Source organism: Lithobates pipiens, unplaced genomic scaffold (assembly GCF_037356315.1).
Source record: "Lithobates pipiens isolate NorthernLeopardFrog02 unplaced genomic scaffold, aLitPip1_a1.2 Scaffold_28, whole genome shotgun sequence".
In the NCBI taxonomy this organism is placed as follows: domain Eukaryota; kingdom Metazoa; phylum Chordata; class Amphibia; order Anura; family Ranidae; genus Lithobates; species Lithobates pipiens.
In genome coordinates, this window is record NW_027507789.1 from 204,787,708 (window position 1) to 204,815,641 (window position 27,934).

The 27,934-nt window shown below is 47.7% G+C and overlaps 1 protein-coding gene across 2 annotated transcripts; it reads left to right on the forward strand.

Annotated features, from left to right (window-relative positions):
* Positions 1-88: 88 nt before the first annotated feature.
* BIRC7 (baculoviral IAP repeat containing 7) lies at positions 89-27,215 on the forward strand. 2 transcript variants are annotated; one of them, XM_077460341.1, is made up of 11 exons: positions 91-219; positions 559-648; positions 875-1,015; positions 13,694-14,246; positions 15,998-16,097; positions 18,279-18,360; positions 18,555-18,600; positions 20,838-21,044; positions 22,726-22,788; positions 23,814-24,026; positions 26,875-27,215. In XM_077460341.1, exons 3-10 carry the CDS (start codon positions 902-904, stop codon positions 24,011-24,013), a joined length of 1,365 nt encoding a protein of 454 aa, XP_077316467.1. In that variant the 5' UTR covers positions 91-219; positions 559-648; positions 875-901; the 3' UTR covers positions 24,014-24,026; positions 26,875-27,215. The 2 variants fall into 2 exon arrangements, with proteins under 2 accessions (XP_077316468.1, XP_077316467.1); XM_077460342.1 differs by lacking the exon at positions 20,838-21,044 and having other exon boundaries at positions 89-219.
* The last annotated feature ends 719 nt before the right edge of the window (positions 27,216-27,934 follow it).

The following is a 27,934-nucleotide window of genomic DNA, read 5'->3' on the forward strand; positions in this document are numbered from 1 at the left end:
TTTAGTTTTTTTTTTTTTATATGGAAAAAAAAAAAATTGGGCTTGCTGCAAAACGAAAGTGCTTCCTGTATGGGAGGGGTTAAATAGGGGATCACTTCCTGTCCTGAAGACCTTTGGTCTACCAGTGTCCATTCACCCAATTATGAAGTATGACCCAGCAAGTAACTAATATTAGCCCGACTCTGTCCCGTGGGGGACTCAAAGTATAGGATTGTACAGGTAAGTATACTAGTGCAAATATGAGCAACAAGCCATGTTGGCCTTACTTGAAATAAGGGTGAGCCCCCTGCAATCCCATCACGGCAGGAGGCTGAAGCAGTTGAGAATTTTGTAAATGTAACAGATAAAATGCACAAAGTGGTCTCCCTATCTGAGATTTACACAGCTCTGCCACACAGTACATCTGATGGGGAGTGACCTTTTCTGAGCTGCGGTAAAGTAACATGTATCGGTCTTGTCCCTCCCCCAGCCTGTGACTGGACAGTGAATGAAGAAGCTGCACAGTGACTTCATCTCCTGTCACTAGATCAACTAATATAAGCTTTTCTCTCTCTCCAGTCTGAGCTCTGCTGTACAGAACACTACAAGAGGAAGATACGGGATATTCAAGTTCTTGCCGCCTGGTACTCCGTCCCTGTCGCTCTGCAGGTGAGTGCTCAGTTTTAGTGGATGGGTGGTACCTGTATGATGTAGTGTATTTGGGTGGGTGATGCCCCCTGAGTGATATAACATATGTAGGTGGGTGATTCTGCCTCCCAGAAAAATGTACCCCCAGGTGGATTATGACCCTCCCCTTTTAAAGTGCCGCTTTTTATGTAATGTGGTCAGGTGCACTATGCCCCATGTGATGACTAGGCCCCCATGTTTCTTCCAGATCAGTTGGTGGTCTCCTCCCTCAGCTATGATCCGCTGGAGTATCAGCATGAACACAGCCATGGTCGGGGAAGGGGCCTTCAGCATGGACACCCTGGAAACCAGAGGACATGATGGCATGCAGTGGGAGATCAGCTGGCCGGTGAGTCTGTGGGGCATGTATAGTGGTATGGACAGGTGACTCCTCCCCCTTAGTGGTTCATTTAGGTGACTCCATCTTATAGTGGTGCAGACAGATGTGACCCCTCTCCCCCCTCCTGACGTAGTGTTATGGACAGGTGTGACCCCCTCTCCCCCTCCTGACGTAGTGTTATGGACAGGTGTGACCCCCCTCTCCCCCTCCTGACGTAGTGTTATGGACAGGTGTGACCCCCCTCTCCCCCTCCTGACGTAGTGTTATGGACAGGTGTGACCCCCCTCTCCCCCTCCTGACGTAGTGTTATGGACAGGTGTGACCCCCCTCTCCCCCTCCTGACGTAGTGTTATGGACAGGTGTGACCCCCCTCTCCCCCTCCTGACGTAGTGTTATGGACAGGTGTGACCCCCCTCTCCCCCTCCTGACGTAGTGTTATGGACAGGTGTGACCCCCCTCTCCCCCTCCTGACGTAGTGTTATGGACAGGTGTGACCCCCCTCTCCCCCTCCTGACGTAGTGTTATGGACAGGTGTGACCCCCCTCTCCCCCTCCTGACGTAGTGTTATGGACAGGTGTGACCCCCCTCTCCCCCTCCTGACGTAGTGTTATGGACAGGTGTGACCCCCCCTCTCCCCCTCCTGACGTAGTGTTATGGACAGGTGTGACCCCCCTCTCCCCCTCCTGACGTAGTGTTATGGACAGGTGTGACCCCCCTCTCCCCCTCCTGACGTAGTGTTATGGACAGGTGTGACCCCCCTCTCCCCCTCCTGACGTAGTGTTATGGACAGGTGTGACCCCCCTCTCCCCCTCCTGACGTAGTGTTATGGACAGGTGTGACCCCCCTCTCCCCCTCCTGACGTAGTGTTATGGACAGGTGTGACCCCCCTCTCCCCCTCCTGACGTAGTGTTATGGACAGGTGTGACCCCCCTCTCCCCCTCCTGACGTAGTGTTATGGACAGGTGTGACCCCCCTCTCCCCCTCCTGACGTAGTGTTATGGACAGGTGTGACCCCCCTCTCCCCCTCCTGACGTAGTGTTATGGACAGGTGTGACCCCCCTCTCCCCCTCCTGACGTAGTGTTATGGACAGGTGTGACCCCCCTCTCCCCCTCCTGACGTAGTGTTATGGACAGGTGTGACCCCCCTCTCCCCCTCCTGACGTAGTGTTATGGACAGGTGTGACCCCCCTCTCCCCCTCCTGACGTAGTGTTATGGACAGGTGTGACCCCCCTCTCCCCCTCCTGACGTAGTGTTATGGACAGGTGTGACCCCCCTCTCCCCCTCCTGACGTAGTGTTATGGACAGGTGTGACCCCCCTCTCCCCCTCCTGACGTAGTGTTATGGACAGGTGTGACCCCCCTCTCCCCCTCCTGACGTAGTGTTATGGACAGGTGTGACCCCCCTCTCCCCCTCCTGACGTAGTGTTATGGACAGGTGTGACCCCCCTCTCCCCCTCCTGACGTAGTGTTATGGACAGGTGTGACCCCCCTCTCCCCCTCCTGACGTAGTGTTATGGACAGGTGTGACCCCCCTCTCCCCCTCCTGACGTAGTGTTATGGACAGGTGTGACCCCCCCCTCTCCCCCTCCTGACGTAGTGTTATGGACAGGTGTGACCCCCCCCCTCTCCCCCTCCTGACGTAGTGTTATGGACAGGTGTGACCCCCCCCCTCTCCCCCTCCTGACGTAGTGTTATGGACAGGTGTGACCCCCCCCTCTCCCCCTCCTGACGTAGTGTTATGGACAGGTGTGACCCCCCCCTCTCCCCCTCCTGACGTAGTGTTATGGACAGGTGTGACCCCCCCCTCTCCCCCTCCTGACGTAGTGTTATGGACAGGTGTGACCCCCCCCCTCTCCCCCTCCTGACGTAGTGTTATGGACAGGTGTGACCCCCCCCTCTCCCCCTCCTGACGTAGTGTTATGGACAGGTGTGACCCCCCCCTCTCCCCCTCCTGACGTAGTGTTATGGACAGGTGTGACCCCCCCCTCTCCCCCTCCTGACGTAGTGTTATGGACAGGTGTGACCCCCCCCTCTCCCCCTCCTGACGTAGTGTTATGGACAGGTGTGACCCCCCCTCTCCCCCTCCTGACGTAGTGTTATGGACAGGTGTGACCCCCCCTCTCCCCCTCCTGACGTAGTGTTATGGACAGGTGTGACCCCCCCTCTCCCCCTCCTGACGTAGTGTTATGGACAGGTGTGACCCCCCCTCTCCCCCTCCTGACGTAGTGTTATGGACAGGTGTGACTCCCCCTCCTGACGTAGTGTTATGGACAGGTGTGACCCCCCTCTCCCCCTCCTGACGTAGTGTTATGGACAGGTGTGACCCCCCTCTCCCCCTCCTGACGTAGTGTTATGGACAGGTGTGACCCCCCTCTCCCCCTCCTGACGTAGTGTTATGGACAGGTGTGACCCCCCTCTCCCCCTCCTGACGTAGTGTTATGGACAGGTGTGACCCCCCTCTCCCCCTCCTGACGTAGTGTTATGGACAGGTGTGACCCCCCTCTCCCCCTCCTGACGTAGTGTTATGGACAGGTGTGACCCCCCTCTCCCCCTCCTGACGTAGTGTTATGGACAGGTGTGACCCCCCTCTCCCCCTCCTGACGTAGTGTTATGGACAGGTGTGACCCCCCCTCTCCCCCTCCTGACGTAGTGTTATGGACAGGTGTGATCCCCCCTCTCCCCCTCCTGACGTAGTGTTATGGACAGGTGTGACCCCCTTCTCCCCCTCCTGACGTAGTGTTATGGACAGGTGTGACCCCCCCCTCTCCCCCTCCTGACGTAGTGTTATGGACAGGTGTGACCCCCCCTCTCCCCCTCCTGACGTAGTGTTATGGACAGGTGTGACCCCCCCTCTCCCCCTCCTGACGTAGTGTTATGGACAGGTGTGACCCCCCTCTCCCCCTCCTGACGTAGTGTTATGGACAGGTGTGACCCCCCTCTCCCCCTCCTGACGTAGTGTTATGGACAGGTGTGACCCCCCTCTCCCCCTCCTGACGTAGTGTTATGGACAGGTGTGACCCCCCTCTCCCCCTCCTGACGTAGTGTTATGGACAGGTGTGACCCCCCTCTCCCCCTCCTGACGTAGTGTTATGGACAGGTGTGACCCCCCTCTCCCCCTCCTGACGTAGTGTTATGGACAGGTGTGACCCCCCTCTCCCCCTCCTGACGTAGTGTTATGGACAGGTGTGACCCCCCTCTCCCCCTCCTGACGTAGTGTTATGGACAGGTGTGACCCCCCTCTCCCCCTCCTGACGTAGTGTTATGGACAGGTGTGACCCCCCTCTCCCCCTCCTGACGTAGTGTTATGGACAGGTGTGACCCCCCTCTCCCCCTCCTGACGTAGTGTTATGGACAGGTGTGACCCCCCTCTCCCCCTCCTGACGTAGTGTTATGGACAGGTGTGACCCCCCTCTCCCCCTCCTGACGTAGTGTTATGGACAGGTGTGACCCCCCTCTCCCCCTCCTGACGTAGTGTTATGGACAGGTGTGACCCCCTCTCCCCCTCCTGACGTAGTGTTATGGACAGGTGTGACCCCCCTCTCCCCCTCCTGACGTAGTGTTATGGACAGGTGTGACCCCCCTCTCCCCCTCCTGACGTAGTGTTATGGACAGGTGTGACCCCCCTCTCCCCCTCCTGACGTAGTGTTATGGACAGGTGTGACCCCCTCTCCCCCTCCTGACGTAGTGTTATGGACAGGTGTGACCCCCCCTCTCCCCCTCCTGACGTAGTGTTATGGACAGGTGTGACCCCCCCTCTCCCCCTCCTGACGTAGTGTTATGGACAGGTGTGACCCCCCCCCCTCCTGACGTAGTGTTATGGACAGGTGTGACCCCCCCCTCCTGACGTAGTGTTATGGACAGGTGTGACCCCCCCCCATCCTGACGTAGTGTTATGGACAGGTGTGACCCCCCCCCCCATCCTGACGTAGTGTTATGGACAGGTGTGACCCCCTCCTGACGTAGTGTTATGGACAGGTGTGACCCCCTCCTGACGTAGTGTTATGGACAGGTGTGACCCCCCCTCCTGACGTAGTGTTATGGACAGGTGTGACCCCCCCTCCTGACGTAGTGTTATGGACAGGTGTGACCCCCCCTCCTGACGTAGTGTTATGGACAGGTGTGACCCCCTCCTGACGTAGTGTTATGGACAGGTGTGACCCCCTCCTGACGTAGTGTTATGGACAGGTGTGACCCCCTCCTGACGTAGTGTTATGGACAGGTGTGACCCCCTCCTGACGTAGTGTTATGGACAGGTGTGACCCCCTCCTGACGTAGTGTTATGGACAGGTGTGACCCCCTCCTGACGTAGTGTTATGGACAGGTGTGACCCCCCCCCCTGACGTAGTGTTATGGACAGGTGTGACCCCCCCCCTGACGTAGTGTTATGGACAGGTGTGACCCCCCCCCCTGACGTAGTGTTATGGACAGGTGACATCCCTCCCTGTACTTGTATGCAGGGTTGTTGGAGTCACGGGGGCCCCGTACAACCTACCTGATGGGTATCAAACTTCCAACTCTGCAGCCTGCCTTTTTAAAATGCCACAACTGAAGTAAAGCATCGCAGCCATGGCATGTATACAGCCCTGTCTGACAGCTGGCTTCTGAAGGGGCGTGACCAAAAGTCTGCCAACCATCTCCCCATCAGCGCCTCTGACCTTTTTTATTTTTTCATTCAGCCCGCAGTTGAATGCCTTTGACTAAAAAAAACAACCTAGCGGTGTATACTAGGCATTGGGCTGGATTCACACCTATGGCATTTTTAGTGCTTTTTGCATTTTGCAGATTTGCACTACAGCCCATTTAACATGGTTTCCTATGGAACACGTTCTGTAGTGAAATCTGCAAAAAGCACTAAAAATGCCATAGGTGTGAATCCAGCCTTAGTCCGCATTAACATTTGGCGTTACCTGGATGTGACCAGCTGTACAGGTAACGGGCATTCTGCAGTGTTTTGAGAAAAATTGGTGCCATTAACCACTTCCAGACCACCCATTGTATAGCTACATTATTACCTTGATGTATATCGTGGGTATGGCAGCAGTTAGTTGCCATAACCTCCCTTTTTTTTTTTCTTTTTAAATATAGCAGGCAATCCTTTTTCAGATGAGTGGTCCTGGCGACAGGTTTGCCACGGTATCTTTTATGGGCAGCGGGGGAGGTGCACCAAAATAGTCAAATCCCCCATTAGTACACCCTCTACACTAAACGGTTACAGTGGAACCTTGGATTATGAGCATAATCCGTTCCAGGAGAATGCTTGTAATCCAAAGCACTCGCTTATAAAGGAGTTTCCCCATAGAAGTCAATGGAAATTAAGAGAATTCGTTCCACGTTGACTTGTATTGCATGCAATACCGCATGTGGCCAGAGGTGGGGGGGGGGCGGTTGGAGAAACTTGGAAATACTTGGAGACCGTTGGCTGCACTCGGAAACCCTCAAAGGCTCGGGAAGTTTCCGAGTCACCAGCCCCCACCTCTGGCCAAATGCGGTACTGCACACAGCAGAGGCTTGAATTCTTCTCGTTTTGCGAAACAACTTGCAAACTGGGTCAGGATGTTTTAAAAAAAAAAAAAAAAAAAATGCTTGTATTGCGTAACGCTCAATAACCACGTTACTTGCAATCCGAGGTTCCATTGTATTACATTTGTGACATTCCTTACCATTGAAAAGTCTAATTGAATTTTCAGGAAGTCAGCTCTGTAATTCAAAAAAATGCTGCATGTATTCTGCCAAGGAGGAGCTGTTGGCACAGTGATTGCATCATATCCTCTTCTCTCTACACTATAATCAAACTACAATTCCCATCATGCTTTGAGAATTGCACTGAATGTGGGCGGTTCACTTGGCCTGTAGATGTTAAATGGGAACAAGCCCACTTAAACATAAATCACGCCCCTCATTCTGCAAGCAGCACACCACACTACTCAGTAGCGCACAGCAGGATAGGTAGGTTACATCCTTATAAACGCAAAGCATGTTTGTGCTCTCCCTCCATCCACATCAGGAGAGAAGTATTTCCCTTTATGTAATTACTGAACTGTAGACACATCCCATAGATATATATTCTACACAAGTGGTGGCTGGTGCTCAATTTTTTTTTTTTTTGGGGGGGGGGGCAAGTAGACAAACTGTACATGCTAAAAAAAATCAATTGCAGCCTCACTGTGCCCCATCAAACACTGCCACTGTGCCCCCCCCCACCCGTTGTCTGCTTGGCGCTTACCCTGTCTTAGTGGTGGGGCAGGCATGACGGTGGTGGGTGGTGGGACATTGCAGCGGGTCAGACGGCTCGTGTCTCCTCCCATCCTGCCAATAGGCATCCAATCATAGCTCCTGTCCTTTCAGCCAATCAAGTGACTGGTAACAAACCCATGCCCCTGATTGGCAGAGAGGCGGTTCAGTGTTAGGAAAGCAAATATTCATTTTCTCACACATCTGGATAGACTGCGAACGCAATGCTGTGTGCCACGAGTCCACCCTATTTTGAAGCCTATTGGAGCCTATGGCTCTAATCGTGTGTTTCAACAGCCCCTCCCCCCCCCCCCCCCCCGCTGTAATACAGGCGCCCTGCGTCCGAAAAGGGGCCGAACAGATGACTAGGTGGTGGCAGCCATGGATAGATTCCTGCAATGCATGAATCTATCCATTAGTCATAGAGGGGGGTGGCTGGATGGAGGGGGATGGCGCCCGGGTGTTCTTAAAGGTTGCACCGCCACTGGTCCTGGGGCTCTTCCCACTGATCCCGGGCCCTTTACTCTCCTTGTGGGGCCTTTTCACATGTTCTACATCAGGCCCCCTTCCTGCTGTCCTGGGTAGGGTTGCCACTTTTTGTGTAATATTTGCTTTTCTAACACACCTAGGTGGGCTCGTAGCCCAATGCTTTGCGCCAAGAGACCACTTTTTTTTGAAGCCTTTTAGTCTATGGCTCTAATTGTGTGCTTCAAAAATACCCCCTCCCACCACAATTCAGGCGCCCGACATCCAAAAAGATGCTTGATGCCTAAATAGGGGGTGGCGACCATGGATAGATACATGCAATGCATGAATCGATCCATTATACATTGGGGGGGGGGCACACAGCAACAGGACTCGGGAGCACGCCCATACAGATGTCCCCTCGGAATGCAGGTTTCTGTGGGGAGGAGCCAGAAGAGGATCGGTGCCACTCTGAGGAAAACCCTTTGCACAAGGGTGGCAAGTATAACAGACATCCCAACCTGCAAAAGCTCATTTCAGATAATTATGCCATAATAAAATACTTTAACCACTGCAATACAGGGCACTTTTGCCCCCTTCTTTCCCAGCCCAATTTTCAGCTTTCATTGCTCTAGCACTTTCAATGACAATTGCACGGTCATGCTACTGTACCCAAATAAAATTTTTATCATTTTGTTCGCACAAATAGAGCTTTATTTTGGTGCTATTTATTCACGACTCCGTTTTTTATTTTTTTGCGATATAAGCGCAAAAAGAGCGGAAATTTGGGGGGGAAAAAACACTTTTTTTCTATTTTCAAAGAAATCCAATAAAATCGAATTGTCGTAAATTTAAGCCAAAATGTATTCTGCTACATGGTTTTGGTAAAAAAAAAATCCGTTAAGTGTATAATTGGTTTGTGTGATCACGGACATGTATGCAAATAATCATGTACAGATGTGTGCAGGTGATCACATACATATGTGTGCAGATAATCATGGGGACGTGTGTTTTTATTATGTGGGGGGACGTGTGTTTTTATTATGTGGGGGGACGTGTGTTTTTATTATGTGGGGGGACGTGTGTTTTTATTATGTGGGGGGACGTGTGTTTTTATTATGCGGGGGGACGTGTGTTTTTATTATGCGGGGGGACGTGTGTTTTTATTATGCGGGGGGACGTGTGTTTTTATTATGCGGGGGGACGTGTGTTTTTATTATGCGGGGGGACGTGTGTTTTTATTATGCGGGGGGACGTGTGTTTTTATTATGCGGGGGGACGTGTGTTTTTATTATGCGGGGGGACGTGTGTTTTTATTATGCGGGGGGACGTGTGTTTTTATTATGCGGGGGGACGTGTGTTTTTATTATGCGGGGGGACGTGTGTTTTTATTATGCGGGGGGACGTGTGTTTTTATTATGCGGGGGGACGTGTGTTTTTATTATGCGGGGGGACGTGTGTTTTTATTATGCGGGGGGACGTGTGTTTTTATTATGCGGGGGGACGTGTGTTTTTATTATGCGGGGGGACGTGTGTTTTTATTATGCGGGGGGACGTGTGTTTTTATTATGCGGGGGGACGTGTGTTTTTATTATGCGGGGGGACGTGTGTTTTTTACTAGACTGGTGATCAGTGAGTAAAAAGCTGTAAAAACAGAATCAGATCAAATCAGAGAATACTCACTGATCACCAGCTGGCTGCAGCTATCTGCTCTCCTCAGCAGCGACTTCCGTGTGAGGAGAGCCGATTGCCTAGCAACCGGCTGTTTGTTTACATCACATGATAGCTGTGATTGGACACGGCCGCCATGTGATCAGGAGGGCCAATCACAGAGCCCTCCTGCCGTTCTGAGATGCGCCGTGACCGGGTGACACGAGCGTGAATCTGGATCGCGCTGCTGCGCGGGCACGAGCGTGATCCCCCCTCCTGAAGGACGTTCCTGAATGTCCAGTCAGGAGGCGGCTCCCAATGTATATAAACGGCCGGGTGGAAAGTAGTTAAGTTAATGTTGTGCCTCACTGTGCCCATCGATGCAGCCTCACTGCCCATCGCCCAGTGTTGTACCATGCAAACCACTACTCGCCTCGCATCTCCCACACTGCTGACCTCTGTACACGGTGTACAAAGTCACAACACAAGACAGAAAGCCAGCAGATGCGTTTCACACACAAGGGTGCTTTATTTGTTGCACCGGATGATGCGCCTTTGGAGTGTGTGAAATGCTTCTACCAGCTTTCTGTCTTTTGTGAACACTTGGAATGTTCTGAATAAAGTTGATCCAGTACGGATTGCGGCCTTTTCTTTAATTGATGTCACACACAAGCCATGAGTATAAATACATGTCATATGCCCTGCCCCCCGTACCTCTCTCCTCCACACCAACAACCTGAGAGACGCCCAGCGACTTCCTGGTACAGGGGCAAAACCAATGCCTCCTGCCCTCCGATCAGTGTTCAGGCTGCGCCTCCAGTCTGGCTGTGGGCCAATGAGGTGCTTTCTACTGCTTGGTTACCATCGCTAGGAGGTTTCTGGCAGATGGAAGCCTGTTTAAGTCAACATTAGTTTTTCTTGCTAAGTTGCGACGTGGTGCAAAGTCCTGTATGATGGGCAGCTGATATAGTCCCTATCCTGTGGTGCCCGGCCCTGCTCCAGGCTGAGTGGCAGTGCGGGCTCAGCTGGGAGATCGTGCCCGTGAGCTCCCGCCATCAAATGCAGGTGTGTTCCGTGAGTCGCGGGAGACTTGAGATGTCTGATAACATGTTTGTTTAACCACTTGCCGACGGCTGCACGCTGATATACGCCGGCACAATGGCAGCGATAGGCCTACCCGTACATCCCCTTTTTAAGAGCCGGGGATAGCAGGTGTGCCCGCTGGACCAGTGGACTGTCTGCCGGTCTCCCACAGAGCCTCAGAACAGGGAAGTGCCTATATAAACAAGGCATTTCCCCATTCTGGCTTGTCATGACAGATCACTGCTCCCTGTCATCGGGAGAGGTGATTGCTGTCATGTGACTTGAAGCCCAAAACCCGCCTATGTTAGAATCACTCCCTAGGACACACTTAACCCCTTCAGCTATAGGTGAGTATAGCCTCAAGTTACCAGTAATTAGAAATGAAATACAAGTACCATCCAGGATTCATAATGGAGAGAGGTTGGTATAGAAATGCCCAGGCAGCTGCCTGGGCATTTCTAAACCAACCTCTCTCCGCACTGAACCCCTTCATCACCCCCTAGTGGTTAACCCCTTCACTGCCAGTGTCTTTTAGACAGTAATCGGTGCATTTTTATAGCACTGATCGCTGTATAAATAACAATGGTCCCAAAATAGTGTCAAGTGTCTGCCATAATGACGCAGTCCTGATAAAAATTGCACATTGCACATTGCTATTACTAAAAAAAAAAAGCCTTAAAACTATCCCCTATTTTGCGGACTCTAGTTTGTGCAGACTTTTGCGCAAACCAATCAATGTATGCTCATTGCTATATAATTTTTTTATTTTACCAAAAATATGTAGATTACATATTTGCCTAAACTAAGGAGAAATTTTTAAATATTTTTCATTATTCATTATAGCAAAAAGTAAAAATAAAATGCATATTGGCCTAAATCGATGAATAAATTAATTTTTAAAATGTTTAAAAATGTTGGATGTTTTAGAGCAGAAAATAAAAAATTATTTTTTCAAAATTGTCAGCTTTTTTGTTTATAGCGCAAAAAATAAAAACCGCAGAGGTGATCAAATGGCACCAAAAAGCTCTATTTGTGGGGGGGGGGGGAACAATGTCTATTTTGTTTGGGCGCAGCGTCACACGGCTGCAATTGTCAGTTAAAGCGATGCAGTGCCGAATCGCAAAAAGTGCCCTGTCAGGAAGGGGGTAAAATCTTCTGGGGCTGAAGTGGTTAAACCCCTTGTAAACCCCTGGAGTAAAAAAAAAAAAAAAAAAAAAAAAAATTAAAAAAAAATTTGCGTGTATAAATGTAAAAAATATTTATACACGCAAATTTTTTTTTTATTTTTTTTTTTTTTTTTTTTTTACTCCAGATCTCTCCATAAGTATGACCTGTCTTGCTGTGTTTTTTTTTTTTTTTTTTTCCCAATACTTTTTTATTACAAAATATTTTCTTTACATAGTAACATTTTATATTCTTGTATAATTCTTTGTGTGCTTGACCTGTCATGCTTATTTCTATTACAAGGGATAATGGAATAAAAGTAACCCAAAATTTTATTTAAAGGGACAGTGTAAAAATAAAAGTTCACGAGTCTTAAAGTACTTTACTGAAGGGGCAGATGATTGTAGTAAACTACCAACAGAGGTAGTGAGGCAGTCAACATGCCTGGGATAAACACAAATCTATAGTTTACAGTGCCCCGTCCATCTGACCTTGCACAGAAGTAAACGCATACGCAAGTCACGCCCACGTATGTAAACGGTGTTCAAACCACACATGTTCGAGTGATCGCAAGCAGGAGGGACAGAACACGGAAGTGTGTGAACATGCAAATTCATGTTTTGTTCTGTGAGACATGACAGATTGTGTGTTCCTATTGGCCACGATCCTTCACTTCCACTAGGTCAGTCCCCTCCCCCTTTCAGTTAGAATCACCTCCCAGGCAACAGTTAACCCCTCAATTGCCCCTAGTGTTGACCCCTTCACTGCCAGTGACATTTTTACAGTAATCAATGCATTTTTGTAGAATCGATTGCTGTATAAATGCCAATGGTCCCAAAAATGTGTCAATTGTCTGTGTCCGCCATAATGTCAGTCGTGATAAAATTTAGATCGCCGCCATTACTTGTAAAAACAATAATAAAAAATTCTATTAATCTATCTCCTATTTTGTAGATGTTATAACTTTTGCGCAAACCAATCAATATATGCTTATTGCGATTTATTTCCTACATATTTGGGGGAAAAAAAAAATGCATATCGCCCTAAACTGAGAAATTTGCTCTTTTTAAAAAAAAGGATATTACAGCAAGAAGTACAAAATATATATATTTTATTTTCAAAATTGTTGTGCTTTTTTTTAGGCGCAAAGAAATAAAAAATGCAGAGGCAATCAAATACCACCAACAGAGCTCTTTGTGGGGAAAAAGATGTCAATTATGTTTGGGTGCAATGACTGCGCAATTGTCGGTAAAAGAGACGCAGTGCCGAATCGCAAAAGACCCGGATCATTCAGCAGCCAAATCTTCTGGGGCTGAAGTGGTTAATTCATGGAAGTGTTTTTTTTTTTTTTTTTTCTTTTTCAAAATGCATTTGAAACACCGCTGCACAAATGGTGACTTATTGCAATGACCGCCATTTTATTCTTTAGGGTCTCTGCTAAAAATTAATTGTTTAGGGGTTCTAAGTAATTTTCTAGCAAGAAATACTATTTTAAATAAATGTTACAAATAGGCCTGGTCCTTAAGTGGTTAATGGCACCCCAAATGCAATTGGCAGACTTGCATTTTCATGTGACAAAGCTGCATGCTTTAAAAGGTTGAGCCTCTGTCACACATGGCAGCCCATTCAAGTGAACGCAGAGCAGTGACTATGACCTGGAGGGAGGGGGAGCAGAGGCCGGTGGGATGGAGGGGGAATTCCAGGACTGGGTAAAGGCAGACTCTACAGCTCTCCCCCTCTGCTCCAAATCGGGATACTTTGCAGGAATCTAGAACTGATCCCCCCCGCAGAGCTGATGGAGGGAGAATGCCGGCAGAGTTGCAGGGGATCCATAGGTGTCACTAGGCAGTACAGCTGGCTCTCCTCTCCTGCAGGTGCCAGCCCTGGCCTCTTCTGAAGTGAGAGCTTGGGCCCAGGACAGGGTAGTTCAGCCAGCCCTCCTATCAGCAGCTGGTATGGACAGGTGTGACCCCCCCCCCCCCGTACTTTTACTGACAGGTGTCACGCTGTTTGTCCCCCCTCCCCCGGTATGATGCTGCCTGTCCCCCCTCCCCCCTCCCCGGTATAACGCTGCCTGTGTCCGGTCTCTTCCAGAACATCCTCCGTCCCTCTGCTCTGGTGACTCTGGGCAGCCTAAGTGGTCAGCGCTCCGCCATGGACTCGGCACGGGAGGTGTTGGGCTCCTGGGGGCCCCCCGGTTCGGTCAAGTCTGGGATGGAGAGGGAGGCAAGCCGGCTGAGGACATTCCGGGACTGGCCGGGCTCGGTGTCCCCCCATCACCTGGCCCAGGCCGGCTTCTTCTACCTGGGCACTGGGGACCGGGTGCAGTGCTTCTCCTGCGGTGGGATCCTCCGGAGCTGGGAGCCCGGGGACCGGGCTGATACCGAGCACCACAAATACTTCCCTACCTGTCCCTTCCTCCGGGGAACAGAGCCCAGCAACGTCCCCATCACCCAGCAACCAGATCTACCGGACGGACACATCCTCAGCCAGATTCACCGACTGCCCGGGGAGCAGGACAACGATGACCCCGCCGTCTACCCTGAGCTACTGGACATGACCAACCGCATGGGGACCTTCCGCAACTGGCCGCAACACACTGGACTCAGCCCCGAACAACTGGCTGCTGCTGGATTCTTCTATACTGGTATGTACTGGGATCATACCCCAGTCCCCACCATAAGGGGATTCTTCTATACTGGTATGTACTGGGATCATACCCCAGTCCCCACCATAAGGGGATTCTTCTATACTGGTGTACTGGGAGCGCTCATACCCCGCTATGGGGAGGGGGGATTCTTCTATTTTGGCATGTACTGGGGGGGGGGGGGGGGCTGGGTTCTCTCAAACCCAACTAATTCTTCTGTACTGGGAGGCACTGGGATTATACCCTACCATAGGGGGCTTCATCTATACTGGGCTCACTCATACTTCACTATAGGGGGATTCTTCTGTACTGGGAGGAATTGGGATCATACCCCACCATAGGGGGCTTCATCTATACTGGGTCATTCATACTACACTATGGGGGTCATCTATACTGGTGTATACTGGGAGCACTTGTACCCCACTATAGGGGGATTCTTCTATATTGATATGTACTGGGGGACTGGGATCACTCCAACCCCACTATAGGGGGATTTGTCTATACTGGTATCTACTGGGAGGAACTGGGCTCATATCCCACCATAGGGGGCTTCATCTATACTGGGATCATGCCAAACCCACTATAGGGGGATTCATCTATACTGGTATGTACTGGGAGGAACTGGGGTTATACTTCACCATAGGATGCTTAAACTATACTGGTAAATACTGGGCTCACTCCTACGCCACTATGGGGATTCATCTATCCTGGGAGGAACTGGGATCGCTCATACCCCATCACAGGAAATTCTTCAATACTGGAATGTACTAGGAGGATTGGGATCAGTCCTACCCCACCATAGGGAATTCATGTGTAACAAGAGGGAGAAGATGCATTAAGTATAACATTGTGACTTGTGCACCCATTCAAAATTGGAATCTAATCCTATTACTGTGAAGTCATGCTGGCCTTTGTGGTTCAGGTGACCTCTAGCATGCAGTTGGTGAATGGTTCTCTATGGGGCATGTGATGTCAGGTGAGGGTGGAACAGTTCTATGCTCTGTAGGTTGGAGGTCAGCTGACTCCTCTGTCCTCATCTCCCTGTTGGGAAGACCCCAGAACAGGAAGTTATTATAGGCTATAACCTGATCACAATGGTCTGCCACAATGGCTCTTCTGTTGTGACAACAATGACGGGTGTTTCCTGGAGCAGTAAGCTTCTACGGGCAACCTTTTCCGTGGTTTTAATGGGTTGCACTGATGCATTTTTTCGAAATTGCATATTCAGAAGAACACAGATCCTATAGAGAAATCTGGGTGTTTAAATCTTTGTAAAACTGGCAAGAAATGTGAGTATCTTATGTGAACCTTTTTTAGATTTTGACGTTCTAGGACAGAGGCATAATTTATGGTGTGTAGGCTTTGGGTCCTAGGAAAAGGATGATTTCCTTTGCTTTGTCTTTGGGCCTGACCTAGGTTAGAGGGATGCTTTGACCTTTTGAGATTTGACAGAAGGTAATGCCCTAATTTTTTGGGTTCTTTGAGGGCTGATGCGTCAAGCTTTGACCCGTTTTTTTTTTCTGTGAGACATGATGCCTCAAGTGTTGGGTTCTGAGACAGGAATAATTCTCCCCACTCTTTGATGGGGGGGGGGCATGGGGTGATGCCACAAGCTTTGACCTTTTTTGGGTTCTACGAGAGATGATGCCCCAAGTTTTGACATTTTTGGGTTCTGTGAGAAGGCTAATGCCCCATGATTTGACCTTTCGGTTTTACGAGAGGAGGATAATGTCTTTTTGCTTTTGTTCTAGGGCAGAGGGATAATGTCCGGTGCTTCCACTGTGATGGGGAACTGAGAAACTGGGAAAGGGGAGATGATCCCTGGAGGGAACATGCCAAATGGTTTCCAAGGTGAGTTTGATCATAGTATACCTGATCAACTATGTACATTCAAAAGTTTTAGGAAAAGAAGCCTACAACTTAACCAGACCTTTCTGAAAATTCAACTACCCCAAACCTGTAGAGAACTAGTGTGCAATCAGTTCTAGTAAAGAACCCATTTCTTAGGACATGAAGTCCAGTTAAACTGAGTTTTGGTGAGAGGGGAAGGGTGGTTGGCATGCCTGCTGGGATTTTGGTTTGGGTAATTTCCCTCACTTAGAAGATGTATATACAAATAGCCACGCTTATGGAAAAAGCAGGAAAAAGCAAAGGTTGCTGCCGCCCTTTGATTCACCGACTTTATTTAAAGTCCGTGGCTTGTGACTGTTTTAGGGTGTTGGCGCTACCTATATTGAATTAATTTAAACGCTAAATTCAATATAGGTAGCACCAACACTCTAAAACAATTTCCCTCACTTGCTTTCTACGTGACAATGGTTTCAGGGTGTGAGGGAACATCTGCAATGGCAACACCAGTCTGTTTTGGTAGATTAGGTCAAGGTGTGCTTTTTATTGGTGTTTGTTTATAACCCCCCCCCCCCAAATTTATGTCAAGCCAATTTCAGTAGGACAAGCTTTAAAGGGAAATTTTCTGGCAGTAGTCAACCTGAAAGATGTTTGTACCCCCAATCAATGCAATGCCTTGGCAGGGCATACTTAATAGAGCTTCAGGAAAATTTAATACAGACCTTTGTAGGTTAAATACTCATTTGTCATTGGTACCATTAAATGGCAGTTTTTACCTGCACTCCCCCCAGCAGCCATGTCCTCTTCCCTCAAACACTCTGGTTTGTGGGTATGTAGGTGGGATGCAGCGTAGTGAAGCAATTATTTAGTCAGGCGCTGTGAAGAACACCCGGTGGAAGCGCTGCCCAACAGGGTGCGCTCGCTGTTTCCAGTAATGTGAAGAGCAGCTATCGGCTGTCGGACTGACAGCGTCTGAGCATAAGACAGCCAGGCCACATCCTGCTCTCAAAGTCCAAGGAGGTGTATTCCTGCCAAGTCTGGGAAACTTTCCTTCCTAACAGGCAGGGTACATGTCCCTACTATACCAACTTGTAAAAAGCACCAAGCCTGGGAGCCAGTGCCTCTGCCACACCCAAGATGGCTGACAGGGTCACATGGGGTGACAGCATCCCATCGGATAGGTTTGTCAGTGACCTAGGAAACCATTGAGGAACAATGTTCCTCTTGACCTCCCCAGCAGTGCCACTGCAGAGAGCCGCCTGCATTGTAGAGAGTACCTGCCTACCGGCAGACCCATGCTGTCCTCACAGTACAGGACTAAAACTTGTGCATTTTATGACTTCAGAGTGCAACCATTCCCCTGAAGTTGCTCCTCTTCGGGTGCCTGATCACAACAGCCTCATTACTGAAGAGAAACTTTGGGGGACCAGCAGCATGGGGAGAAGGAAGCTTGTAGGTGTTGAGATACAAAAGTGCTTTTCAATGGCACCTTAGACTGTGGCTGCTTAACCTGTGTCCCTCCAGCTGTTGCAGAACTAAAAGTCCCACCATGCCTCTGCCTATGGGAGCCATATTTGTAATGGTCAGCCTTGCCAATGCCTCATAGGACTTGTAGTTTTGAAACAGCTGGAGGGCCGAGGTTGAGCACCCATGCCTTAGACCAGTGATTCTCAACTAGGGTTCCCCCAAAGGTTGCTAGGGGTTCCTTCAGCACTGGACAATTTCTGCGCCTCAAATAAGTTCCCACTGACACCATTGATCTTTTTAGCTATCTGTAAGGAGGTAATTCTTCCCAATGACCACGTGTAAGGACCATTCTTCCCACTGACCATCACATCAATGTATCATGAGTTGTAGAGTTCTAATTTTTAGCAGGGGGTTCCCTGAGACCGGAGAACAATTTCAAGGGTTCCTCTGTGTTGAAAAGGTTAAGAAAGGCTGCCTTAGACCAAAATTGACTTATAATTTTGGGCTGCAGAGGAACGCCACAGGGTTTTCTCTAAGGGTTCTGCTTTAAACCTCCTCTTCTAGAGGCATGAGGAGGGCCCTTGTAACACCTTGTAAAGTGTGAGAATGTTTCAATGGTGATTCAAAAGTGAGAACTTTTAACTACATTACTATATGGACACTTGATATGCATAGATGGTGGCCAGATTTGAGGTAACTTGACAACTTTTATTATAGGTGTGAATTTCTCGTGCAGTCCATGGGACCTGCGTATGTTCGTAGCGTGCAAGATGCTATAGGTGGTAGTCCAGAGAGTTCGGTGAGTAACCTATGGTACTCATGCATTGTAACCTGGTTTAATAGACCACTAAACAGTCCTGATTTGCAAATTACATAGTATTTTCTGGGGCATATAAGTTGGGACTGTTCAGTCACCTGATTAGTTATTATGGTTTGGCTTCCATGCATTTCCAGTTCTCATTATTCCAACTTTTTTTTTTTTTTTTTTTACAGTCCGAATTCCTGAGAATGTCTGATGGGAGCTCCAGCAGACCCAGTGGTAAGGGACAGCTTGCTTTGTGCTTTCAAAGGTCAACTTTTTCAAGGCCTGAGCTACGTGCTATGAGAACCTTTTTTATATTTTTTATATTTTGTTTCCTATTGTGTTGACTGTTGAAACTAGTGCAACTTCAATCACAAATCTTTGATGTAGTTGAGGACTCATGTACTGTAATAAGCCTACTATGAGAACTGTCAATTTGGGCAGCTAATCAAAAATGAACTTTTCAATTAAGCTACAGAAATGGCTGTTAAGTGTATGACTTGACCTTTTTTCAAGTGATCACTTTCCTGGAAATAAGGAAAATGAGGCTTTATATTGTGGTTCTCAAATTTTGGCACAGGGAACTGGCTTTCAGATCACCAAGTTGTAGCTATAAATATATATTTTGGCACTGAGGACAGCACAATTTTTCTACTCTTTACTACAGGTTGTAGATATGTTCTTCTACCTTGTCCAGTGGGTTGGCTTTCTCGGTCAGTGCACACATCTCATGAAGTTGGACCTAGATTCCTGACTCTGCCATTCGGCAGCGGCCATGGACGAGTCTCCTGAGCGTTCATGGTCATTTTCTGGGTGTAAGATGGTAGGCACGTAAGATGTCTCTGGTGTGGACTTGTCCTGGTAGGCACCAAAACATTGGAGAAGGTTTTTGAACTTTTGATCTCGGTTGGTGGTGTCTTCTCCAAAACTGGCCAGATCAGACTAGGGGTTTTTTACTGAGTTTTCAAGCCTGCAGGGTCTCCACATTTTCTAAAAGGGCCCGTTTACTGTCCTTGACTCTGAGGGGTCAGACTGTGGCCAGTGAGTAGAAAATACCCCAGCATCGATGGGGGCATTCGTTCCCCATAGTTGGTGTTGGTGGGAGCAATAGGAACCCATCGGCTGGATAAATACAAGTAAAGAGCCACATCTGTGGTTTGAAGACCACTGCTCTAGGGGCATTGCAGTGGATGGTTGAGTAGATAGACACTGCACGACCAAGGTTTTGATGTTTTATGAAAGTTGTACCCTACAGTCTTTACCCAATTACACACTTGGGGTTTACAATTGCCTAAATAGAAAACCAACTGGATGACCTTTGTTTTCAAATGCACTGTGTATCAGACTATTGCTGAGGATTTTCTGAAAGGGTTTTTTCAGGATATATAGACTTTTTTTTTTATTTATTTTTTTATGCCATTGATCTTCTGCAGCCACTGCCTGTTTTAATAGTGCATTTAATACACCACTATGTAGATCGGTACAAAATTGAGGGACAAAAGAGGGACATTGCTCCAAATGAGGGACAGTCGCTTGTAATCAGGGACAGTCTAGAGCAGGGATATGTAATTAGCGGACCTCCAGCTGTTACAAAACTACAAGTCCCATCATGCCTCTGGGTGTCATGCTTGTCGCTGTAAGTCTTGCTATGCCTCATGGGACTTGTAGTTCTGCAACAACTGGAGGTCCGCTAATTGCATATCCCTGGTCTAGAGCTATGTGGATGCACAACTGGAAGACAGGGTTAGGGCTGGCTGGAAATGTCTAGGCAAGGTCCTTCATAGCAGGGTTACAGAGACAGGAAATGGCTTTTATCAAATGGCATTAATATGCGGAGTATATGTGATTGGGAGGCTGTGGGAGATTGATGCTCTAAGGGGTCATTGGTGATTAAAGCCCAACTCCAGGCAAATGACTAGAGATATGCACATGGGAGTTTTTTTAGTTGCCCAAGAAGTTTGTATTTCAGACCATCCAGTCCTGAAGAATACACAGCTCTAGCCTTCTGTGTGGCAGTGTGGTATTTTTGTTTTTTCCTACAGATCTCGTGCTCCAACCCCCCCCCCCCCTCCAATAGCACATTGATGAGCTCACCTGTCACTCTGCTCTTTCCTCCTTTCCGCATGCTGCAGCAGACTGGCTTGTCCTGCTCCCTCCCCCTTTCTGAGCTTTGCTGTACTGGGGTAAGAAGCTGTACACAAGGTTAAATTCTGGTATTTGCACAGGTCACAAATTTAGATAACTGTATACCATTTGCGATCTGCTGCGAGTTCAGCTTTAATAGTTGGGCCTCACCAAAGTTACAGCATCGCTTGACCATAGTTCTTCCTAGAAGCTAAAACCTTCCTTGCCGGAACAGTGCGCAGGGGGGGGGGGGGGGTCTATCCTCTCCTAAATGTATTTAGTTATTAAACTACAAGCCTGCCTTAATTTGACGTGACCATATTAATCCCTGGCATGCTGGTCCCTTGCAGATTCTCCGGGACACTGGCAGGACTTCCTCCAGTTGTCCATAGTACAGGACGCCCTGCGGATGGGCTTTGATGAGAGCCTGGTGGCCAGTGTGGTGCAGAGCCGATTCCTAATGGTCGGGGCCCCTCACAGCTGCTTGTCTGAGTTGGTCTCTGAACTGGTCGATGAAACTGTGCTGGCAGAAGAGGAGAGTGTGCCACAGACCCCAGGTACATGCATAGCCTGAGCGAAAACCTACATTATACAATGTGACTGTAAAATCTTGGATTTTCTAAAACTATGTAATGAGGACCTACCTAATCTACTGTATTTAATCAGGCAGGCCCTTCTACTACATACGTTAAGATAAAATTAGATTGTACAGCCAGATTTTCAACATTTTATGGTGAGCTTTGGTTATTTAAGCTCAACTCCAGGCAAATACCTTTTTTAATTGAGCTGTATTGCCTGTCAAGATTGGCATTTCTATCCATAATGTGTGCAGCTCTGCCGCAAAGTGCAGCCTGGTCAGTCAGGGCAGTAGAGCTGATTGAATTTTGCTTTGGCAGCTCTGGTCCCCCTCCAAAGCCTTTGCAAGGAGATGCACCGCAGTGGTGAGCTCATCTGTCATTCGGCTCGCCCCTCCAATCCCCATGTCCTGTGCACATGAGCACTGTAGCACAACTGACTGGCTTTGTGCTGCTTCTGCCTCTAGTGTGAGCTCTGCTGTACAGGGGACAGGAGGTTTACACAGGCTAGATTCTGCTATTTTTTTTTTTATTGCTTGCATTCAAGGTATTAATACAGCATTGATAAATGTATTGCGCTTCATCAGGTTTTTTTAATACTTGTCTGGTGTTCATCTTGGAGAATCTGTCATGCGAAAGTTAATGTCCTTCTGAAGATGCTGGGACCCTGGCTGCCATGCTGATTCTCTGGTTTCCCCATTGAATGACCAGGCATGCAGCCCTCTAGTCAAGAGTTCAAATCTAGGTACATGTTCCATGGCTTTCCTCCAAGAACGATCAGCAGGAAAGCCAGGCATCAATATCTTTAGAATGTTAATGGCCAGGGCAGGACTTACCATTGGGCTTGACTGGGCTAAAGCCCATGGGCCCCACCCAATAGGGGGCCCCGCCAAGATACATAGCCGAGTGTACCTGGCTTGGCTCCGCTCAGTTATGCCCAGTCCCGCCCTATAATGGACATAACATAGGGACTGGGCGTAACTGTGAGCCGAGTACCCTCGACTACTCTTGGCTCCGCTCGGGACTGTGAGAGGGCCCGAGAGCTGCCGAGATACACAGGACTCTGTATCTTGGCAGCGCCATTTTTAAACTTCAAGACTGCAATGACAAGGCTGCAATGACACTGGACAAGGCTGCAGATGGATGGGCAAGGCTGCAGATGGACACTGATAAGGCTGCATTGATGGGCATTTAAATGTAAGTTTTTCCTTAAAATTCCCTCCTAAACTTGGGGTGCGTGTTATATGCCAGCACGTGTTATATGCCGATAGATAAGGTAATGTATAGAAGGTAGGGCCCGAAAGTGACTCAAGCCCAGGGGCCCCCACCACCCTAAGTCCTGCCCTGTTGATGGCAAACACCAACTTCATATAAACCAATGAGATTTTTAAGCAAGAGCTTTTTTTTTTTGTTCTGAAAACGTTCATATTTAAATTTAATTTCAATAGTTTTGAAGCCGGAGATGGACGCTAACAAGGTCTGTAATTGCTGCTTTGTCTAGTATGGTAAGCCAAGGTTCTCCACAGGCTAGGAGGAGGTTGCTTTCATTTCTGCTATTGCAATGTTGGAAGTTCCTTAATTAATCTAAATGTCGTCCTCAGGTTTGCAGCATTTAAATGTGTTTTTGTTCAGATCTGTATGATTAAAGCTCTTCTCTTTCCAGAACCTACCCGCATTTCAGAAGGTCCTGCACAAAGATCTGCAACCCAGCCCCCCAAACAACCAGGTAATCTTGACATATAAATCAAAATGTTGTGGCATGCATGATCTAACTTGGTGTTTCTCATCTCCAGTCCTCAAGGTGCCCCAACAGGTCATGTTGTCAGGCTTTCCATTTTGCACAGGTAACTTGATAAGTTTCACTGCCATAATAATTACCACAGCAAAAAAATGACCTTTTGGGACACCTTGAGGACTGGCAGGGCCGTCTTTAACATTGATTGGACCGTGGGCAAAAATTTTCAGGGGGGACACCCCCCCCATGCAATTTTGCTCTCCACCTGCTCCGAGACATACAATAAATAGCAGCTAGACTTAAAATCAGTTCATTGTATCAGATCAGGCAGCAAATGCAAGTGGTTACAGCATATCATTACTGCTTAATGACTGGTTGCTAGAGGTTACAGCACACATTACGGATCACTAATTAGTTGTTAGAGGTTACAGCAAATGATTTCTGCTTGTTGGTTGCTAGAGATTACTGTAAAGTAATATTGCTCACTGTTTGCTAGAGGTTACAGCACATCATCTCCTCACTGCAGGGGAGCATGATACACATATGAATGCCACCTTTATTTACATATCAATGCTGCCGGCCGAATCTATTTACTTGGTAATGCCACCACTATTTACATATGAATGCCAGTTAATTACACGGCATCTGCAGGTGAGGCATCTGTACACAATAGGGCAGAGCTGGGCAGCTTTAGTACCATCACTTCACACTGAGATATCGTGACACAGGGCTAAAACTTCAAGGGACAAGGAAATTTACACTGGGGGATTGTTGGCAAGTATGGGGCAGCTGCTTTGGGCAGCACAACAATGACAGGGCCCAGGGCAGCTGCCACTTTTGCCCTGCCTTAAAGACTTCCCTGAGGACTGGTGTTGAGAAACGCTGATCTAACTCATGGACTTTGAAGTAAAAGAGATGTGCTAAAGCCTGGCAATGCATGTTTGGGCACAAGTATTGAAGGTTGATTGAGGTGAATGCTTAAATGGTTTGGTTTTGATACAACTTGCTCCCTTCAGAAACGACACTCACTACAGAGGAACAGCTGCGGCGGCTCAAGGAGGAAAGGATGTGTAAAGTCTGTATGGACAAAGACTCATCAATGGTCTTCGTACCTTGTGGACACCTGGTGGTGTGCATGGACTGCGCCCCTAATCTCAGACATTGTCCTATTTGTCGGGCAACCATCAGAGGCAGCATGCGGGCCTTCATGTCTTGAGCTGGCAGGGCAGGTGAGTAAGCTTGTCTTTGCTGACTCTAAGCTCCACTATCCCATTAAACCAAAAACCTGACCAGATGCCTTCATCACTTAAATATTCCTGACTGCGTGCTTGTCTTTAGTTGACCAGCATTGCTTGTATTTAGCTGGTTCTCTTTAGAACAAAAGTAGTTGCAGGGTTAATTTTGGTGTCCCCAGGATGGCTCTAATAAGCCAGCTGTACAAAAAGCCACAGTTGGGAGTTATTCTAATGCTGGTTCCAGGGCTTGCGTGAAAGTTTTAATCTCAGTGGATGAGATGCCCCTAAAGCAATTGGCCAGCTGCAAACTAGCTTTGAAGTGGCCTTACTGCAAGAGGTAGGTCAGATGCATCAAACTGAGTCTATGGAGAACCCTGCTTTAAAATCCTGTACATGGCACACCAGGGCCTGCCAACTCCATAGCTGTGGGACCTGCCTGTTCACACATTTATGAACACAGGAAAACTTTGTCTGAAAGGTCAGATATGTCTACAATTTTCTGCCTGCAGTTTAGCTTTGAAAACATGTAGGCAAATGGAGAAGTCTAGAGAAGACCCTAGAGCAGTTAACCTGCCAAAGGATTTGAATTTTTAGTCCATCCAGGTTTTAAGACCTACAGAGCCCTAATAGAACAGCTAAGGCAATGACTCCATGTTAGGCTATGCCAGTGATGGCAAACCTTGGCGCCCCAGATGTTTTGGAACTACATTTCCCATGATGCTCGTGCACTCTGCAGTATAGCTGAGCATCATGGGGAAATGTAGTTCCAAAACATCTGGAGCGCCAAGGTTCGCCATCACTGGGCTATGCTGTCATCTCTCCACCCTCTCTGATCTGCTGGCTGGACAGGGGAGTAGAAGACCAAAGTTGCCCTCTGCTCACTTTGCCCATCAGCAGGTACCTTGCCACATGCATGCAGCACACCTGGTTGGACCCCAGTCTTTATCTCTCCAAGAGGGATTGTAAGAGGCTGATGAGTCAAATTTAGGTACTTTCACTAGTTGCGTTTGCAAAATGATCTAGTAATGGAGCTGCATAATACAGCTGACTTTTGGCCAACGCCCTACAAGCTTTCGTCACATTTACTTGCCAGTAATGAAGTGTCCATATTATGCAGGCGGCTGGATCCTTGAGAAATAATCACTGCAGGGATGCCTGTCCTCTTCCTGGCTCTGACCCTCCAGAGGTGCAATAGTAGTTTTGAGTCTTTGCGCAGACCGGCTTTAAAAAATGGTCTGACAGGGACCTCACCCCCTTCTCCACTATTACATTTATTTTATTAACACACTGAATGTAACACAATCTCTGGGGGAAAATGAATGATCCACTCCCCCACTTAGATTGTTACATGCAGTGTAAACTATATACAGGTTCTGTGGCTAAAGTAAAACCATAGGCAAAACTTCATTTACAATAGACTAAGGGGCGTTAAAACTTGTCAGTTTGCCATCTGTGTCCCATTTAAAAGATTTCCCTTTTACTTCCTGTCCACTAAACAAATAGGAAGTGAGAGCAAATGCCTACAAATGAAGGGGATCACTTGGGGTAACCGGAAGTGTCCACATTGGGAGATTAAAGCGTTTCTAAAGGCAATCTAACAGAATATTTTCAATTGGCATGATGGGTACTATTGGTTGCTTGATTGCCTGTGTGGTGGGTGGAGTCCCCTTTATGTATATAGTTTGCTCTGACCAAGGCGGTTTGCTGAAACGAGAGTCCTTGTAATCTTCCAACCTGTACCAATAAATCGTTTTCATAAGGATTTGGAATGCTGTAATTTTTTGCTGGCCTTGTTTTGGCTCAGAACAAGTCTGATATTATATCTACCCCTGATCAGATTGAAGAATCGCACCTCTTCTCTGAATACACTCAGAAGAAGCAAGAACGCCAATGTGAGAACTAAGCTACTTAAATGAGCACCCAACTAAAATGAATGTTTTAGCACTATATGCATTTATATATTTGTGGTTTGTATGCGCCAGTCTTGTTGACATGTCTTAATATTAAGGCTCCATCCACACCGGAGCTCATAAACTGCAGTTTATTGGAGTTTGGGCTTTTTTTTTTTTTTTAAAAGCCCATAAACTCCACTCTGTTAGCCTGTGTCCATGCACACATGGATGTTTTTTAGTTTTAATGAGCAGTGGCGTTTATGGGCTTTTTTCTGAACGCCAGAAATTTGCATTCAAAGTGCCGTTTTTCACCACCAAAAAACGATAAACGCTCATAAACACACATTAATTGGCGTTCAGCATTCTATTTTTTTCAATGCACTGTGGGATTTTTGTAGTGTCCTCTGTATTTTTATTGTAAATGCTAACACTAATAAACGCTAGTACAAAACGCCCATAAACGCCAATGCTAATAAACGCTAGTACAAAACGCTGTTAAAAGCATGTTTTTCAACCTGCATTTTCTGCCAGCAATCTGGCGTCCAGAAAAAGCTTTTTTTGAGCTTCAGTGTGCAATGGAGCCTTAATGGAGTTGTATAAAAGTCTTGAGGCGGAAATATTAAAGTATTTTAGTCTGAACTGGTGTCAGCGTATTGCTTCAGAGCGTGCATGCTTTGTATTCAATCTAATCAGGGGTAGATATAATATCGGGCTGTTCTGATCCAAAACAGCCCTTTGTTGCCTTTTTATCTGGCCCTTGGGGCACTAGTCCTCCCACTGCCACCCAACAATGGGGCACTATTCTTCTTCTGCTGACTACCTCCCCTGCAGCCCTGTTTAGTCTCACTGATGCTGGGCATGGGACATTATCTGCCCCCAAAGCCTGAAGGACCATAAACTGGCCCTTTGCTCTAAGCTGTAAGACTAACTTTCCTTTGTTTATCGCTCAGGTTCGGCCTTGTCTTCACTATCCCTGGATATCAAGCATGGTCACCCCACCTGAATCCAATCACTGAACAATGAGCTGTTCTCTTGAAGCACCCAGTTCCTGTAGATGGGCATCAGTGTACAGGACTACCAAAGGCAATTTTTTTTTCTGTCCATATTGGAATGGGAGTGTGCTCTTTTTATACTTAATTTTTTATTTTTTTTTCTTCTAATTCTGTCTTTTGCAGTCCTGTGCCTTTTTTTTATTTAATGACAATGGTCTCCTGTGGCCAACTTATATTTATGATGTGACATTCAGCTAATTTATGATGTGGTATTCAATAAAGTATTTTTGGTTACAAAATGTATTCTGTAATGTTCTGTTGGCCTCAAAACTAAAATGGTTTCAACATGTAGCAGAGGGCTATGCTGTACGAATTGTAAAGACGTTGCTAGTGATCAGTCCTTTCAAGTGCAACGTCGGCCTAATTCCTCTAGTTTATGGATGGCGCTGGCTTCACTGATTTTTCTTCTGTATGGCAAAGTGATGCGATATTGTCAGAACAGGTCATGGGAAGTCAAGTTTAGCATGCCTCCTGTTGGAGATAAGTCCTTTAAGTAGAGCTTCACTCAAAAGGAGAAACTCCTCTTATCTGCCTTCTCCTCCTGGTTTTGACAGGTACCCGCTCCCAAGTTTGAACCCCCTCACTGCAATAACATGCTTATATTTGTACCTCTATATGCCCACTAGATGGCAGTATTGTCAAGCAGTCCTAGTTTAGGCTTCAACCAGGGACAACACCTTGCAGTCTGGAATGTCCTCATTCACTCACCTGCTTTTTGCTTTTCCACCTTTCCCTCACATTAACTGCTTCAGCCCCAGAAGATTTTACCCCCTTCCTGACCAGAGCACTTTTTGCGATTCGGCACTGCATTGATTTAATAAACATTGCACCCAAACAAAACTGACTTTTTCTTTTTTTTTTCCCCCCCCCCACAAATAGAGCTTTCTTTTGGTGGTATTTGATCACCTCTGCAGTTTATTTTTTTGGTGCTATAAACAAAGAGCGACAATTTTGAAAA